Below are 13,966 nucleotides of genomic sequence, written 5' to 3'. Positions count from 1 at the left end.
GGCGTCCTCCGGGATCGGGACATCTCCGTTAGTTAATGGCATTATTACAGACTTCGTCCAGTTAATATGGAGACCAGACATTGCACCATAGTCATTAATAACTTGCATGGCTCCTTTAAGGGAATTTCTCTAATCCTCCATGAACAGCAGTAGATCATCAGCATAAAGAGCGACTTTTTCAATCAGCTCCCCATACTGAAAACCCCTCACCGAGATCGCCTGTCTCAAAGCCTCCGCCAAGAGCTCCACTGCCACCGCAAACAAAAGCGGGGACAGGGGACACCCTTGTCTCGTCCCCCTATGCAACTCAAAGGGATCCGACAAAGCCCCGCTAATTCACAACACAGCCTTCGGGGATGCATATAAGAGTTGTATCCATTCAATGTATTGGCGTCCAAAGCCCATCCTCTCCAGTACTAGCCATAAATATCGCCATTCCACACTGTCGAATGCCTTGGCCGCATCAAGAGATGCGACCGCCGCACACGAGGTGTGGACCTGGCTCGCCTGAATATTCATAAAAAGTCTTCTGACATTGACAGGAGTGGAGGCATTTGGCATAAAGCCCGCCTGGTCTGTGTGAATAAGCATCGTAATAACCTGATATAACCTGTTACCCATCACTTTCGCCAGCAGTTTCACGTCAGTCTGCAGGAGCGAGATAGGTCTGTAGGAATCAGCTTCTTTGTCATCTTTACCGGGTTTCGGGATAAGCACAATGACAGCCTAATTCATCGAGGCAGGTAGGCGTCCCGCTTCCTTCGCCTCCTTGCAAACCTCCAGCAACTGCGTCAAGAGAATGGCCGAAAACCTTTTATACAGTTCAGGTGGTAGCCCATCCCTCCCTGGTGCCTTATTATTAGACATGGATCCTAAGGCCTCCTCCAGGGCTTTGGAGCTGTGTTCTCCCGACAGGGTACGCAGCGGCAACTGCAGTAAAAATTCTCGAATTTCCTCATCTGAGGCTGTTATCTTAGATTTATACAATGAGGAATAGAAGGACTGCATAATATGAACTATCTTGTCGGGGTCATCCCTTTGCACACCCTCGGAATCTCTAAGCGCCGCTATATATGATGTCTGCTGTTGGGCTTTGGAGATTAAGGCCAGCATTCTCCCCACCTTTTCGCCCTCTTCATAATAGGACTGCTTTTGAAAGAATCTCCTATTCTTTGCGTTCTGCAGCAATTTTTCATTCAACTTTTCCTGCGCCTCTTTCCACTGCGTCTCAGTGTCCACTGTTGGAGCAGCGACATGCGCTGCCTCCAAGAGCTCCACCGCGGTAGTCAGTCTTTGTACTGTCAGTTTAGTTACGGTCTTCTTAGCATTGATATCCACTATTAGTAGCCCCCTTAGATATGCCTTCATGGCGTCCCATACCACTAGTTTAGATGCCGATTGGAGATTAATGTCAAAATATTCCTTAAGTTTATCCCCTATTCCTCCCAGATCTGTTAACACATACAGCCAGTGCGGGTTAAACTTCCAAACCATGTTTCTCCTTATCCTGCTGGGCTGAAAATCAGCAACCGCCAGAACTGGAGAGTGGTCCGATAGTTTACGAGGTAGGTATTTGATATCCCTGATAAAGTGCCCCATACTAGCATTCCCCAATATGAGGTCAATCCTTGATAAAGAATCATAGGTAGAGGAGACACATGAATACTGTTTCAACAATGGATTTTTCAATCGCCAGAAATCCAACAAGAGGGACTCCTGCAGAAGCTTTCCAAATGGCGAGAGGCCACACCCAGGAGATTGTGATCCCCCTCCCATCTTATCTAGTGCAGGGTTAACAATATTATTAAAGTCTCCCATAACTATGACCGGGACGTCCGGTACTTCCGTCAAGTAGCTTAGAATAGCCTTAAGCACTTGCGGAGAGTAAGGCGGAGGGATGTAAACCCCTATTATTACACATGAGACATTATACAGCGTGCAATGTAGGCATATATATCTACCTTCCTTGTCTATCCTATGCGAGATGCATGTAAATGCTATGGATTTGTGTACTAAAATACTCACTCCCCTCGCATATGTAGAGTATGTAGCATGATAGCAATGTCCAGCCCAATGCGGACTGAGCAGTTTTGTTTGGTCCTCCAGTAAATGCGTTTCCTGGATGCAGCATATCACAGGGCAGTGCTGTTTGACACTATCTAGAATAGCCCTCCGTTTATTACACTCCTTCACCCCTCTGGTATTCCAGCTAAGGAAGTGGACTATCCCTACCATAATAATAGTTTAGTCATCAGGTCAGTAAATCGGATGTAGCCTCGGGATTCTATTATTAAAGGGCATAACATATTCCGCTTTTCACGCTTTAGGACTCTAACTGTAGAACTTTGAGAAATCATGGTCACACCTCACAGACTCTAACTATCAGATACAGGAGCCCCCCCCCCCCCCCCCCTTCCTTTCCCCTCTCTATAGACTGAACAGACAACTAACCCCCCCCCCCCCCCCCCCCCCCAAAAAAAAAACAACAGAAAGGGGCACTTTAGCCACCACAACAGGGCCCCACTAAAGACACCCGAATTATCAGGCCCGTGGGATACAATTGGCACCCGCCTCCGAGGCTAAGCACCAATAGTAAGCCTATTTACCCCAGATGTAGGGCGGTATCTGCAACACCTATATCTATAGGAAATAACAGCCCCAAAAAAAAAAAAACAATTCACGTTATACTTAGCAAATATACGACATACACCTGCACCAGGAGGTATTGAACCCAATACAGGATGTCTCCCCCATTATCAACCAGCATTTTAAACAGGAGCTATTACATTCTATACATTTGAACCCCTATTAATAATAACAGTCTTGCCAGTCATACTGCCACCCATACCATCTAACACACCACACATCCTCATTAATGACTGTGCCGATTATCACCGCCTCTTTTGGCCATCAGTTTCCGGTCCAGCCATTTCCTCGCTTCTTCCGGATTGTCATGGAAAGTTGTAGTCCCCAGGGCTACTATCCGCAATTTGGCAGGATACATCATGGAGTACGCAACCTTCAGGGATCGCAGTCGTTTCTTTATGTCTAGGAATTTTGCTCTCCGTCTTTGTACTTCTTGGGAGAAGTCAGGATACAGGGACACCTTATTTCCATCGATCGTAAGATCCTCCAGCTCCCTGGCCTTCCTCAGAATAATGTCCCGATCTCTGTAATGCAGCAATTTTACCAGCATGGGTCTCGGAGGCGCCCCCGGCGGTAACGGTCTGGTGGGAACTCTATGAGCTCTCTCTATAGCAAAAAACTGCGTCAGCACCTCCGCTCCAAACTGATTCTTGAGCCAGGTTTAAAAAAACTCTGGTTCCCCTCAGCTCTCTCAGGTATGCCAACTATTCTAATATTGTTCCGGCGGGCCCGGTTTTCCAGGTCATCCTGTTTGGCAGCAATTACATCCACACTCCTGGCGTACTCTCTCATATCTCTTCTCAGGGGGGGTAAAATATCTTCTACCGCTCCCAACGTCCTCTTTTATGGCTCCTACCACTGGCCGAGTGACGTCACAACTTGTATCAACTGACCTGGGCGGGGCTAAGCTCCATTCAAGGGAACGGAGCTTAGTCGTGCCCAGGCCAGTGATACTAGTCGTGACGTCACTGGGCCTGCGGTAAACAGTGAGAAGGCCGCAGTTCTGCTGGAGCGCCGCTGTCTTCTCAAACAGCTGATCAGCGGGGGTCCCGGGTGTGTGACCCCCGCCAATCAGATGCTGATGATCTATGGATGATCTATCCAGAGGATAGATCATCAGTTTAAACAAAGTGCAGAACCCCTTTAATTCTGCCTCATTTGGCTACTTTATCGAAATGTACAATGATGGTGGTTTTTTCAATGCTACTAAACAGCATTTGTGTTATGTAGGCTTTCTGATCCGCACTATTTATCACGGTTTTGGTGTGTCTTTCTGTGCATTTTTTTGCATTTTTTTGTTGCGGATTATCATTCGGATTTTATGTTTATGTAAACAACCCATTGAAGTTTATGGGGAAAACCACCTGAAAATGCTGAATCGCAATTGACATGCTAAGGTTCCTAAAATCTGCACAACAAGTGCAACTATAGGCTAGTAAGCCTGACATCAATAGTGGGGAAATTAAAGGAAACCATACCATGGTCTTGTTACCAGTGGGGTACCTCAGGGATCTGTTCTGGGACCCATATTGTTTAATATCTTTATCAGCGAAATTGCAGAAGGCCTCGATGGTAAGGTGTGTCTTTTTGCTGTTGACACAAAGATTTGTAACAGGGTTGATGTTCCTAGAGAGATACACCAAATGGAAAAGGACTTAGGAAAACTAGAGGAATGGTCAAAAATCTGGCAACTAAAATTTAATGTTGATAAGTGCAAGATAATGCACCTGGAGTGTAAAAACCCAAGAGCAGAATATAAAATCAGTGATACAGTCCTAACCTCAGTATCTGAGGAAAGGGATTTAGGGGTCATTATTTCAGAAGACTTAAAGGTAGGCAGACAATGTCATAGAGCAGCAGGAAATGCTAGCAGAATGCTTGGGTGTATAGGGAGAGGCATTACCAGTAGAAAGAGGGAGGTGCTCATGCCGCTCTACAGAGCACTAGTGAGACCTCATTTGGAGTATTGTGCTCAGTACTGGAGACCATATCTCCAGAAGGATATTGATACTTTGGAGAGAGTTCAGAGAAGAGCTACTAAACTGGTACATGGATTGCAGGATAAAACTTACCAGGAAAGATTAAAGGACCTTAACATGTATAGCTTGGAAGAAAGACGAGGCAGAGGGGATATGATAGAAACTTTTAAATACATAAAGGGAATCAACAAGGTAAAACAGGAGACAATATTCAAAAGAAGAAAAACTGCTACAAGAGGACATAGTTTTAAATTAGAGGGGCAAAGGTTTAAAAGTAATATCAGGAAGTATTAACTTTTTGAGAGAGTAGTGGATGCATGGAATAGCCTTCCTGCAGAAGTGGTAGCTGCAAATACAGTGGAGGCGTTTAAGCATGCATGGGATAGGCATAAGGCTATCCTTCATATAAGATAGGGCCAGGGACTATTCATAGTATTCAGTATATTGGGCAGACTAGATGGGCCAAATGGTTCTTATCTGCCGACACATTCTATGTCTAGATAAAAATCAATGATGCTGAACACTGACATGTGAATGGGGCCTCACTAGGAAGAATAAAACAATCCTGCATCCATAAGAACCAGACCGCTTCTATCCTGTATCTGATTCCTTAAGTTGTCCGCTCTTCTCTTTTAGAAAGATTACTTTAAGCAGTATGAAGTGGGTCTGCAGAACTTGTGCAACTCATACCAGAGCCGTGCTGACCTTCGTGCGAAAACCTGTGAAGAGATGCAGCGCACTGCAGAAAAGAAATGCAAAGAAAGTGAAGAAAAGCTGCAGAAATTAAGGACCAACATTGTGTCGCTGTTACAGAAAGTACAAGAGGTGAGGTCTGGTGTTTTGTAAGGAATTGTTTTCTTTTGTGGATTTTGAGAGCTTTATTTTCTTTGAAAATGGTCTTTCAGCATCAAGAGATTTTCTGGTTGGTAAAGGCCATATTCAGATACTCAGGGAATTCTGGGTCAATTGAGGAGTTTCTCTGATTTAAGACCTTCATCTACTAGTTGATCAGAGTCTGATCCTCAGTCTGGAAGGCCCAGCATGTCTGTACATGGACTGATTATGATGAGAGCTGTATAATGCTTTATTTTTCCTGCAGTGGTACTACAGGGATATTAAACATTTGCTGACACATTCCCCCAGATTTCAACCGATTGTTGGGTTTCTCTCCCTACATTTTGTCTCATGGTGGGGTAGACCTTGCTTACAATAAGGATTGTTAATTATGCACAACTACCTTAATGGGGTTATCTCGACACTCATATTTATTTTTAAATTATTAATAAATTGAGAGATGACCCACCCAAAAATGATGTTTTTAATTTTATTTTTTTTAACATGTTTGCATTGAGACAATAGCAGGGTTGTACAGGAATAACAAAATTGCCATACAATTGGCAGATACAAAATGTACGTATATTATGAACATGATGGTCACTTCATAGCGCTCCATTGACTTCAGTAGTAGTTCTGAAAATAGTTGAGTGCTCTGAGTCACAGGGCTCAGCTATTTTCGGAAGAGCTATTGAAGTGAATGGAAAGAACTGCACACGTGTGACCAACTCTCCTTTTCTGACCTGGTGCAATGGGGCTCAGTTCTGCTGAGTTCTCAGCTCTTACTTTACCCTATCCAGTGTACGGAGATTTCCTGTGTTGTACTATGTAACTTTTTTAAAATTAAATATTGCCGAGGAACTGTCCAGCACTTCCTGATCAAAGAAGGCCAGGGTGACCTCCTGCTACCACGTAACTGCTTACAGGTCCTTCAGTCATACCTGGTGAAGTGCATTGTCAGACGTCTGCTGACTGCATTAGCCCCTTTCCCCATGTACAATAACCACCAGTGCCACTATAAATATGTCCTTAGAGACTGCCCTGATGAAACTGGCAGGCAATGTATCTAGCATTCATGGTAAAGATGTTCCGTCTTGTGGGTAGTGGTAAGCTGTGGGGGAGAAACTGAAATGACAGTCGTGTGGGTAAGTTGCTTCACTGATGTCAATACAAATATTTCTATTTCTTTTTAGCTCACCGGACAACCCTTTTTAAGTAGCAGCAGTGTGTACGTGAGGCCACATGACAAGGCAAACTGCATGTAGAGGAAGCTAGCTGCTTAATTATGTATTCTAAGAGGGCTGGACCCTAATGAATATTTATGAGCAGCCATTTTAATTAAGATACATAGATGAAATTCAGGAAGATCACAATGTAAGTTATATGAAAAGAATAACCCTCGCCTAGAATATATTTGATATACACAGTGATCAATTTGATCACAAAATATCCCACTGGGGAGTCTCTCAAATATAAGTTAAAACTTAACCTTTATTTAAAAAAAATGTTAAAATAAATAAATGCCCAAAAATAACAACCAATATAGGGGAAAGCTGACCGCTGACTAATATTGACAGATTGTGCTTGTATACTAAACAGCCTCATAAAACTGTCCGTCATAATAAAACAACCGTTATGAATGGATCCGGTTGTATTGTCTTTAGCCAAGACTGTTGTGTCAGAAAACGTATCTGTCCCCATTGACTGACATTGTGAGTAATGACGGATCCGACTTGCTCCACACCACATTGCGGACAGAAAAACGCTACTTGCAGCGTTATTCTGTGCATGATGGGGGCTCCGTTTCGTTCACTTCAGTTTTGTCCCCATTGACAATAAATGGGGACAAAAGAGAAGCGTTTTCCCCCGCTATTGAGATCCTATGACTGATCTCAATAGCAGAAAGGGAAAGCGCAAGTGTGAAAGTAGTCTTACTCAGCTGATAGTTTTAACTCCCCCTTCCCCTATATTGGTTGTTATTTTTGGGCATTTATTTATTTTATAATTTTTTGGAAATAAAGGTTAAGTTTTAACTTATATTTGAGAGGATCCCCAGTGGGATATTTTGTGATCAAACTGATCACTGTGTATATCATAATTGGATATCCCTAGGATTCCTTTCTTGGGGTTGAAAATAGATGTTGCTAGAATATGTTTATGATCGGTCCCAACTCGTAGAAACAGAGCATTTGGTTTTCCAGCTTCAGAGAGCAATGTAGAAAATGAATTGTCTCATTACAAATGTCAGTTTGCAAAATTCTTGATTTCTTTCTAGGATATTGATATAAATACGGATGATGAGTTGGACGCTTATATTGAGGATCTTATTGCAAGAGGAGACTGAATTATTCTACACAACTTGCTCTACTTTCTGATGGATAGAAGTTGATTCACCAAGGGGGGAAGCCAGTATACGTCTCAAGTCAATGTTTTCTTGTAAAATGTTTCCATCGTTTTTACTTAACAGGCATGTGCTTTTCTGAAAGTTTTAAAAATTGTAGTTCTTGAACCCTTGTTTATAAATATTTATTTTTTATTGGAAACCGAAACACCCGAGCCTGGGTGATTTATTAAAAAAGGTCCATCCGACTTGTCGTTTGTCTCTTTTATAATGTACAGTATGACTTGGCACATAATCTGACACATTTACAAACTTCTATAAAAAAGTTAAATGCTAAAATGTATAGATTGAACTGAGACAGAGTAAAGTTTTACATTACCACTATGTGCTATGTATTTAATCGTTGTGTAATTAACGCTTACATGAGAGGGTAAGTGACCTAATATTGCAGTTTGTAGAATAGAGAGCGAGTGTATTAAATAGTGTAGTCAATCGTTTCTAGGTTGTGAGACACCAAAAAAGGCAGGTAGAGTGACAGTATTTTCGAGTTCATCCCTCATGACAGCACAACAGGAGGATGCTCCCCTTTGACCTTCTTGGGACAGGAAACAGAGAGGTTAAAAAGGTCCCTCCCACCTTCATTCACCAGTGTTCTTCCGGTCTTCTTCTTGGAAGGACGCAGAGAGGTTCCCTGCTCTGGGGTTGAAGAGACTCTACAAGAACTTAAGGCTGGCACTAGGATCGGGGGGTGTTGGGCCTCCCCTTCCAGGTCTCGAATAGCCTTGCTAAAACCTGTTGAGGTAGAGGTCCCTTAGCAGCCCAGAACCCACCTGGCGGTGCATGGCTTGCTGCATGACTCTGTGGAGTCTGAGCCTATAAGTGGGTTCTCTGATGACCTGCGTTCGATCGTTGGGTTCATCCATATCCTTCCTACCCTATAAATGGTACCTCTTATGCGGAGTAATGTAGCTGGTGGTTACCTCACTATAGAAGGCTATGGGTTTATGGAGCTTAGATCCGCTGTTCCTTAACCATGCCTCTGTGCATGTGGAGTTCAGCAGGGTCACACTTCAGTGCGCCTGAAAAAGTCAGCAGCTGGAATGGGGTCTTTTCTCCTCTACTTACCAACGCTCTGTATGCAGGTGTTGGCAGAAGCTGCGTGACAATATTGGTGCTTGCTTTGGCAGCACATACTCCAAGATTGGTAAGTAAACCAGGCAAACTACTTGTCAGGTAAGTAAACCAGACATGTGTTTAACCAGCTGGATTGCCTCAACAGTTCTAATTACTTTCACTCATTAAGGACCCATGACGTACATGTATGTCATCTCTGGACGTGACTTAAGGACCAGATAAGTACATGTACGTCATTGTGATCGGGACGGGTGCAGGAGCTGCGCCCACCCGATCAGCGGCAGGGGTCTGGCAGATACTGATAGCCGGACCCCTGCTGTATGTGCCGGCATCAGTGAAATCACCGATGCTGGCGCATTAACCCCTGCACGGATGTGCGGGGTGGCCATCTGGTCCCAGCGCTGCTGTGACGGGGACCCGATGGCAGGGAAGGCAACCTGATGCTGCCTTCCGGGAGAGCCTGTGAGATCCAGCTGTCGGGTATATAAAGCAAATGCTTTATATAAATATTTTTAAAAAATTATCGGGTCAAAAGAAAAATTATGCAAACTATATTGACCCGTTAGATGGACATAAACATCTCAAAGAGTTCAATCAAGAACCTGATTATTTTGTGCAATCAGTAAAACAGGGTACAAGCGTCTATGCAAAAATATAAATGGTTTATTATACAATAGGTTAAAATACAAACGAAAATGAATCAACATAAATTTCAATAATATACAATGATATGCAGTACCCAGAATTCACCACTATATGATACCAACAAAACACTACTCAACCAACACAAGAATATGATGCAATACAGCTTTAAATCTGTGAGAGATATACAATCAATGGATTATGCGGAAAACTCAATCAAGAAGATGACAGATACGAGCCCTTGCTCCGCCCAAAAATGATGACCAATCTTTCAGATAATGGTAGTATTGCAACAAAACGTATAAATTATTGGCTTGATATCAAACTATGGAATACAAAGATTCCCAACAAAGAGTTTCTCCAATATTATCCCCTTTTTTCAGTTATATGCATCGTAACTGAAATCAGAGAAAATACTGATGTAGCAACTAACGTTACACGTCCGCAAGTGAGCGGGTATCTGGCTAAGTATCAAGCCAATTAATTTAGATCAATACTACATAAGAACAGAACATACATTACCCAAGGGTCAAGTGATGTGCAGAGTCTTGGGGCAGCCAGTTCTCGAGAGTTTTTCCCGATAATCCAAATGATTCCCCAGAGATCTATAATCCAAATGTTTGTTTCTCTTTTTTTTTTTTTTTCTCCCTCCCTTTTAACTGGTTTCTTAACCCAAAACTTATCAGATGAACACGCCCTCCGAGTTTGGAACTTACCAATCATTGTTGGAGGGGTGTGTGCATTGATAAGGAGCATGGCGTCATAATACTACCCAGAATGCAATTTTGCTACTGATGTAGTATTAACCGCTTATACCTAGATGGCACTGTTGTATAAGCAATATGCATCATACCATTAAGGGTTAACTCATACATGCCTAATATTTTCACTACTTCACACCTCTGACATCTGGGGCCTTGTCTCAGGGCTGAGGGACAAACTTTGATACATGAATATATACTTTGAGGAACATCTAGACCATTCTCACACTGTGGAATTCATGTTCAGATAGGAAAAACAATGAAGCCTCAGAATCGGCAGGTGCGGTGTATCTTCCAACTTTCTAAATGTATAATATATTGTTACAATAACACTAGTTTTGAACAGTACAGTAATCTTCTCATGGACTTACTTCGGCCTACATGAAAATCCATACAAAACAGTGAATATAAATCAACATTGCTCTTAAAGGCAATGAATACTTATTATAACTAAAATAAGTAAGTATAACTGTTTAAACTTATGAAAAAGCACAACAAAATCCCCCTTCATTACAATGTAATCCAATAGAGAAGTTGGGTTATATTGGAATGTCACAAAGGGCTTTTCATTCAGAGTCTTCAGAGACATTAGTTCTTGTTTAAACTGTTCGTGACTCTCATGAAGAACTATTGAATGAGCCAATAACTTTGAGTGTAAGTCGGCGGTAACGACAGTATCCTCTGCAACGGAATATAAATCCGATAAATGTTTCTTCTGATTCTCCAACTCTGCATGAATACTCATTAGGTTCCTTTTCAGTGAACCGATCTCAAGTTCCAATGTCTTAACGGAGATGGAATTAACAGCTGATACACCGGTGGCAATGACAGTGCCCACTACGGCAAAGATTATGGCGGCTGTAATTGCAGAAATGAACCACTTTGGTCGTCGACTTGTTGAAAACTGTTCGCTGGTCATGGTTTTCCTTGTCTGTTCCAGGATCTGTGTAACTCTTTCTTGGGAATAGCCGGTGTGCATTTGATACCAAATCTTTATCTCCGGAGACGAAATCTCAGAAATGTTGAACTGTCTCTCGACGAAGACACGTGGGTCCAAACTGACGTAGATCTTTTGGGATAGAATCCTCTTATTCGTCAAGATGAATCCCGTGGTATCCTGTAGCATGATCCCAGATGAAGGGCCTGGTACAGCAATCGGCTCGGCCTGGAACTCCTTCCCCAAGATCAGGACGATGTAGATAACGGCAACAACCCTCCGTGCCATTTTGCACCTATAATATATTGTATGACAAATATAAGTACATACATCTTCCACTTTTTATCACTCCTGCAAGAAAAGAGTTAATACTACCATACATCTTTGATTTGGCATCGTTTCTTTTCTTGGACAGAGCAAGTTCTCGATACAAAAGTGAGTCAAGAGATAATTAGTTACAGAGGAAAATACATGAGGATAGGTTAGTTCATTTGTATGTTCATACTATACCAATCCTGGGTTTCCGTCTTTAGCTGGAACCTTGTTATCTCTTTACTCTTCATCATCCGGCAATCCTTCCATTTGGCGAAGTTGTGACCTAGGATGACAAACACGTAATTGATTAATGTGCACCCATTTCTCTATAAATTCATCCCCCTTAGGAATTTTGATCTTGTAGACCACAGGTGACAATTTGTCAGTGACGACATAGGGTCCCTTCCAGGAAGGCAGGAACTTCCTTTCCTTCACCTGATCCCGGGCGAAGTTATAGAGATAAACCTGATCGGAAATTTGGTACTCCTTTTGAGTAGTCTTCAGATCATAGTAGGTTTTGGCGCTTACTGCTGCTTTCTCCAGATTCTTCTGGGCAAATGCAAAAGCATGTTGAAGGTGCTTACGTAGATTCTCTATGTACTGATGGGCTGTTGAAGCATTTATCAAATTTTGGTCTGTTGTCCGGTAGAGTAAATGCTGGGGTAACACCATCTTCCTTCCTGTGATCATTTCGAAGGGAGAAAGTTTGGTTGCTGTGCTTGGAGTGGCTCTGATGGCCATGAGAACCAGAGGCAACTTTACATCCCAGTCCTTACCGGATTCATTGACAAATTTCTTTAGAATGTTGACAATTGTTTGGTTGTAGCGTTCCACTCCACCACTAGAGGCTGGCCGGTAAGCTATATGTAGCTTCCTTTTTACTCCCAGTATCTCCCACGTTTTTGTCATCACCTCACTAGTGAAATGACTTCCGCGATCGGACTCGATGCGTTGGGGAAGACCGAACCTGGAAAACACGTGGTTAATGAGTAGAGACGCACACATACTTGAACTGCAAGTCTTGCAAGGCAAACATTCTACCCATTTTGTGAATAGACAAGTCACGGTTAACATATATCTGTTGCCTTTTGATGAAGTTGTTACTGGTCCAATAAAGTCAATCTGGATATCTGACCATGGCATGGACATCCCCCTTTTCATCAGCGGTGCCCGATGAGTGGGTGCTTGCGGCTGGAATTGAGGGCATATTAAACATCCTTGACAATATGTGCGAACGTCTTGCAACATATGAGGCCAATAAGCGTAATCCCGTAATAATTCATACGTTAACTTCTCACCTCGATGACCAGCCGTTGGGGCGTCATGGGCGTGTTGTACCATCAAACCTCGGTATGCTGTGGGTACTACCCATTGTGAGATACCATTCTTTGAGGTTCTTACCAACAATCCATCCTGTAACGAGAATTGGGACTTACCCTTCATCAAAATTCGTAACTCTTCTTTGCCTGCACAGTCTTCCATAGTGATGGGACAATTCTGTGGATCTTCAATGTGGTTGTAAAACATACCGATAACTGGATCCCCCTTTTGACTCGCGATAAGGTCCTCACTTGGGGAATCTTGGCTCCATTGGGCCACATTGGCTTCGGTTTCCTTTTGGGCCTGTCTTCTTGTCATTGCATCCACTTGAATAGTTCCCATGAGGTCATCCACGTCCAAAACTTCTCCATTAATGGCTGCTTGTTTAGCGAGGGAATCTGCCAAATCATTCCCCTCCTTATCCATACCTGGAGATTTTGAGTGACCTCTTACCTTTTTCCAATAAATGGTGAGATCATGGGTGGTAACCATCGCGTCGATCTTACAGAACATTTTACCATGCTTGACAGGCTTATTGTTACTTCTTGCCATATTAGACCTTTTCCATCCAGGGAAGTACTCCACGAAGCTACTGTGAACATAATTAGAATCTGTGATTATAACAAACTCTTTAAGACCAGAATCAATAGCCATTTGTATAGCTTTATACACAGCGGTGAGCTCCGCGAACTGGCTACTTTTGGGACCAATTTTATATCCGATGGACATGTCTGGGAATGTGTTATTCCATACGATTCCGATACCTGCAACCAATGTGCGCTCAGTTCCTATATCGGTATGGAAAGAACAGCCGTCAACATATACACATGGTAAGGATTTGCAGTATTCCTCTTCATAAGACTTATATGGAGATGAAGATTGCTCTTCCAGGAAATCATTTTGTGGTAATTCACCTTCATGTCCTGAATTGGAACAATCATGCAGTTCGGCTAATCCTTGAGCAACTGGATTCTTATTATTTTGTTTGTACCTGATTTCCAATGGCCATCCCATTAAGGACATTGTCCAGGCGGTTATCCTGCTGTTTGATAAATTC

At 42.7% G+C, this 13,966-nt stretch overlaps 1 protein-coding gene across 3 annotated transcripts in view; it reads left to right on the top strand.

Moving 5' to 3' along the window:
- Window positions 1–8,048, top strand: part of MORC2 (MORC family CW-type zinc finger 2) — a 107,737-nt gene extending 99,689 nt beyond the window's left edge. For all 3 annotated transcript variants that reach the window (XM_044275231.1, XM_044275239.1, XM_044275247.1), the window contains exons 26-27: window positions 5,262–5,450; window positions 7,735–8,048. In XM_044275231.1, coding sequence (XP_044131166.1) covers window positions 5,262–5,450; window positions 7,735–7,803 — 258 coding nt within the window. In that variant the 3' untranslated portion in view covers window positions 7,804–8,048. The remainder of the gene's footprint in view (window positions 1–5,261; window positions 5,451–7,734) is intronic.
- The last annotated feature ends 5,918 nt before the right edge of the window (window positions 8,049–13,966 follow it).

The sequence above is a fragment of the Bufo gargarizans genome, chromosome 1, assembly GCF_014858855.1.
Source record: "Bufo gargarizans isolate SCDJY-AF-19 chromosome 1, ASM1485885v1, whole genome shotgun sequence".
Lineage (NCBI taxonomy): Eukaryota > Metazoa > Chordata > Amphibia > Anura > Bufonidae > Bufo > Bufo gargarizans.
The sequence above is the reverse complement of the archived record's forward strand: the minus strand, read 5'-3'. Positions and strand labels throughout refer to the sequence as shown.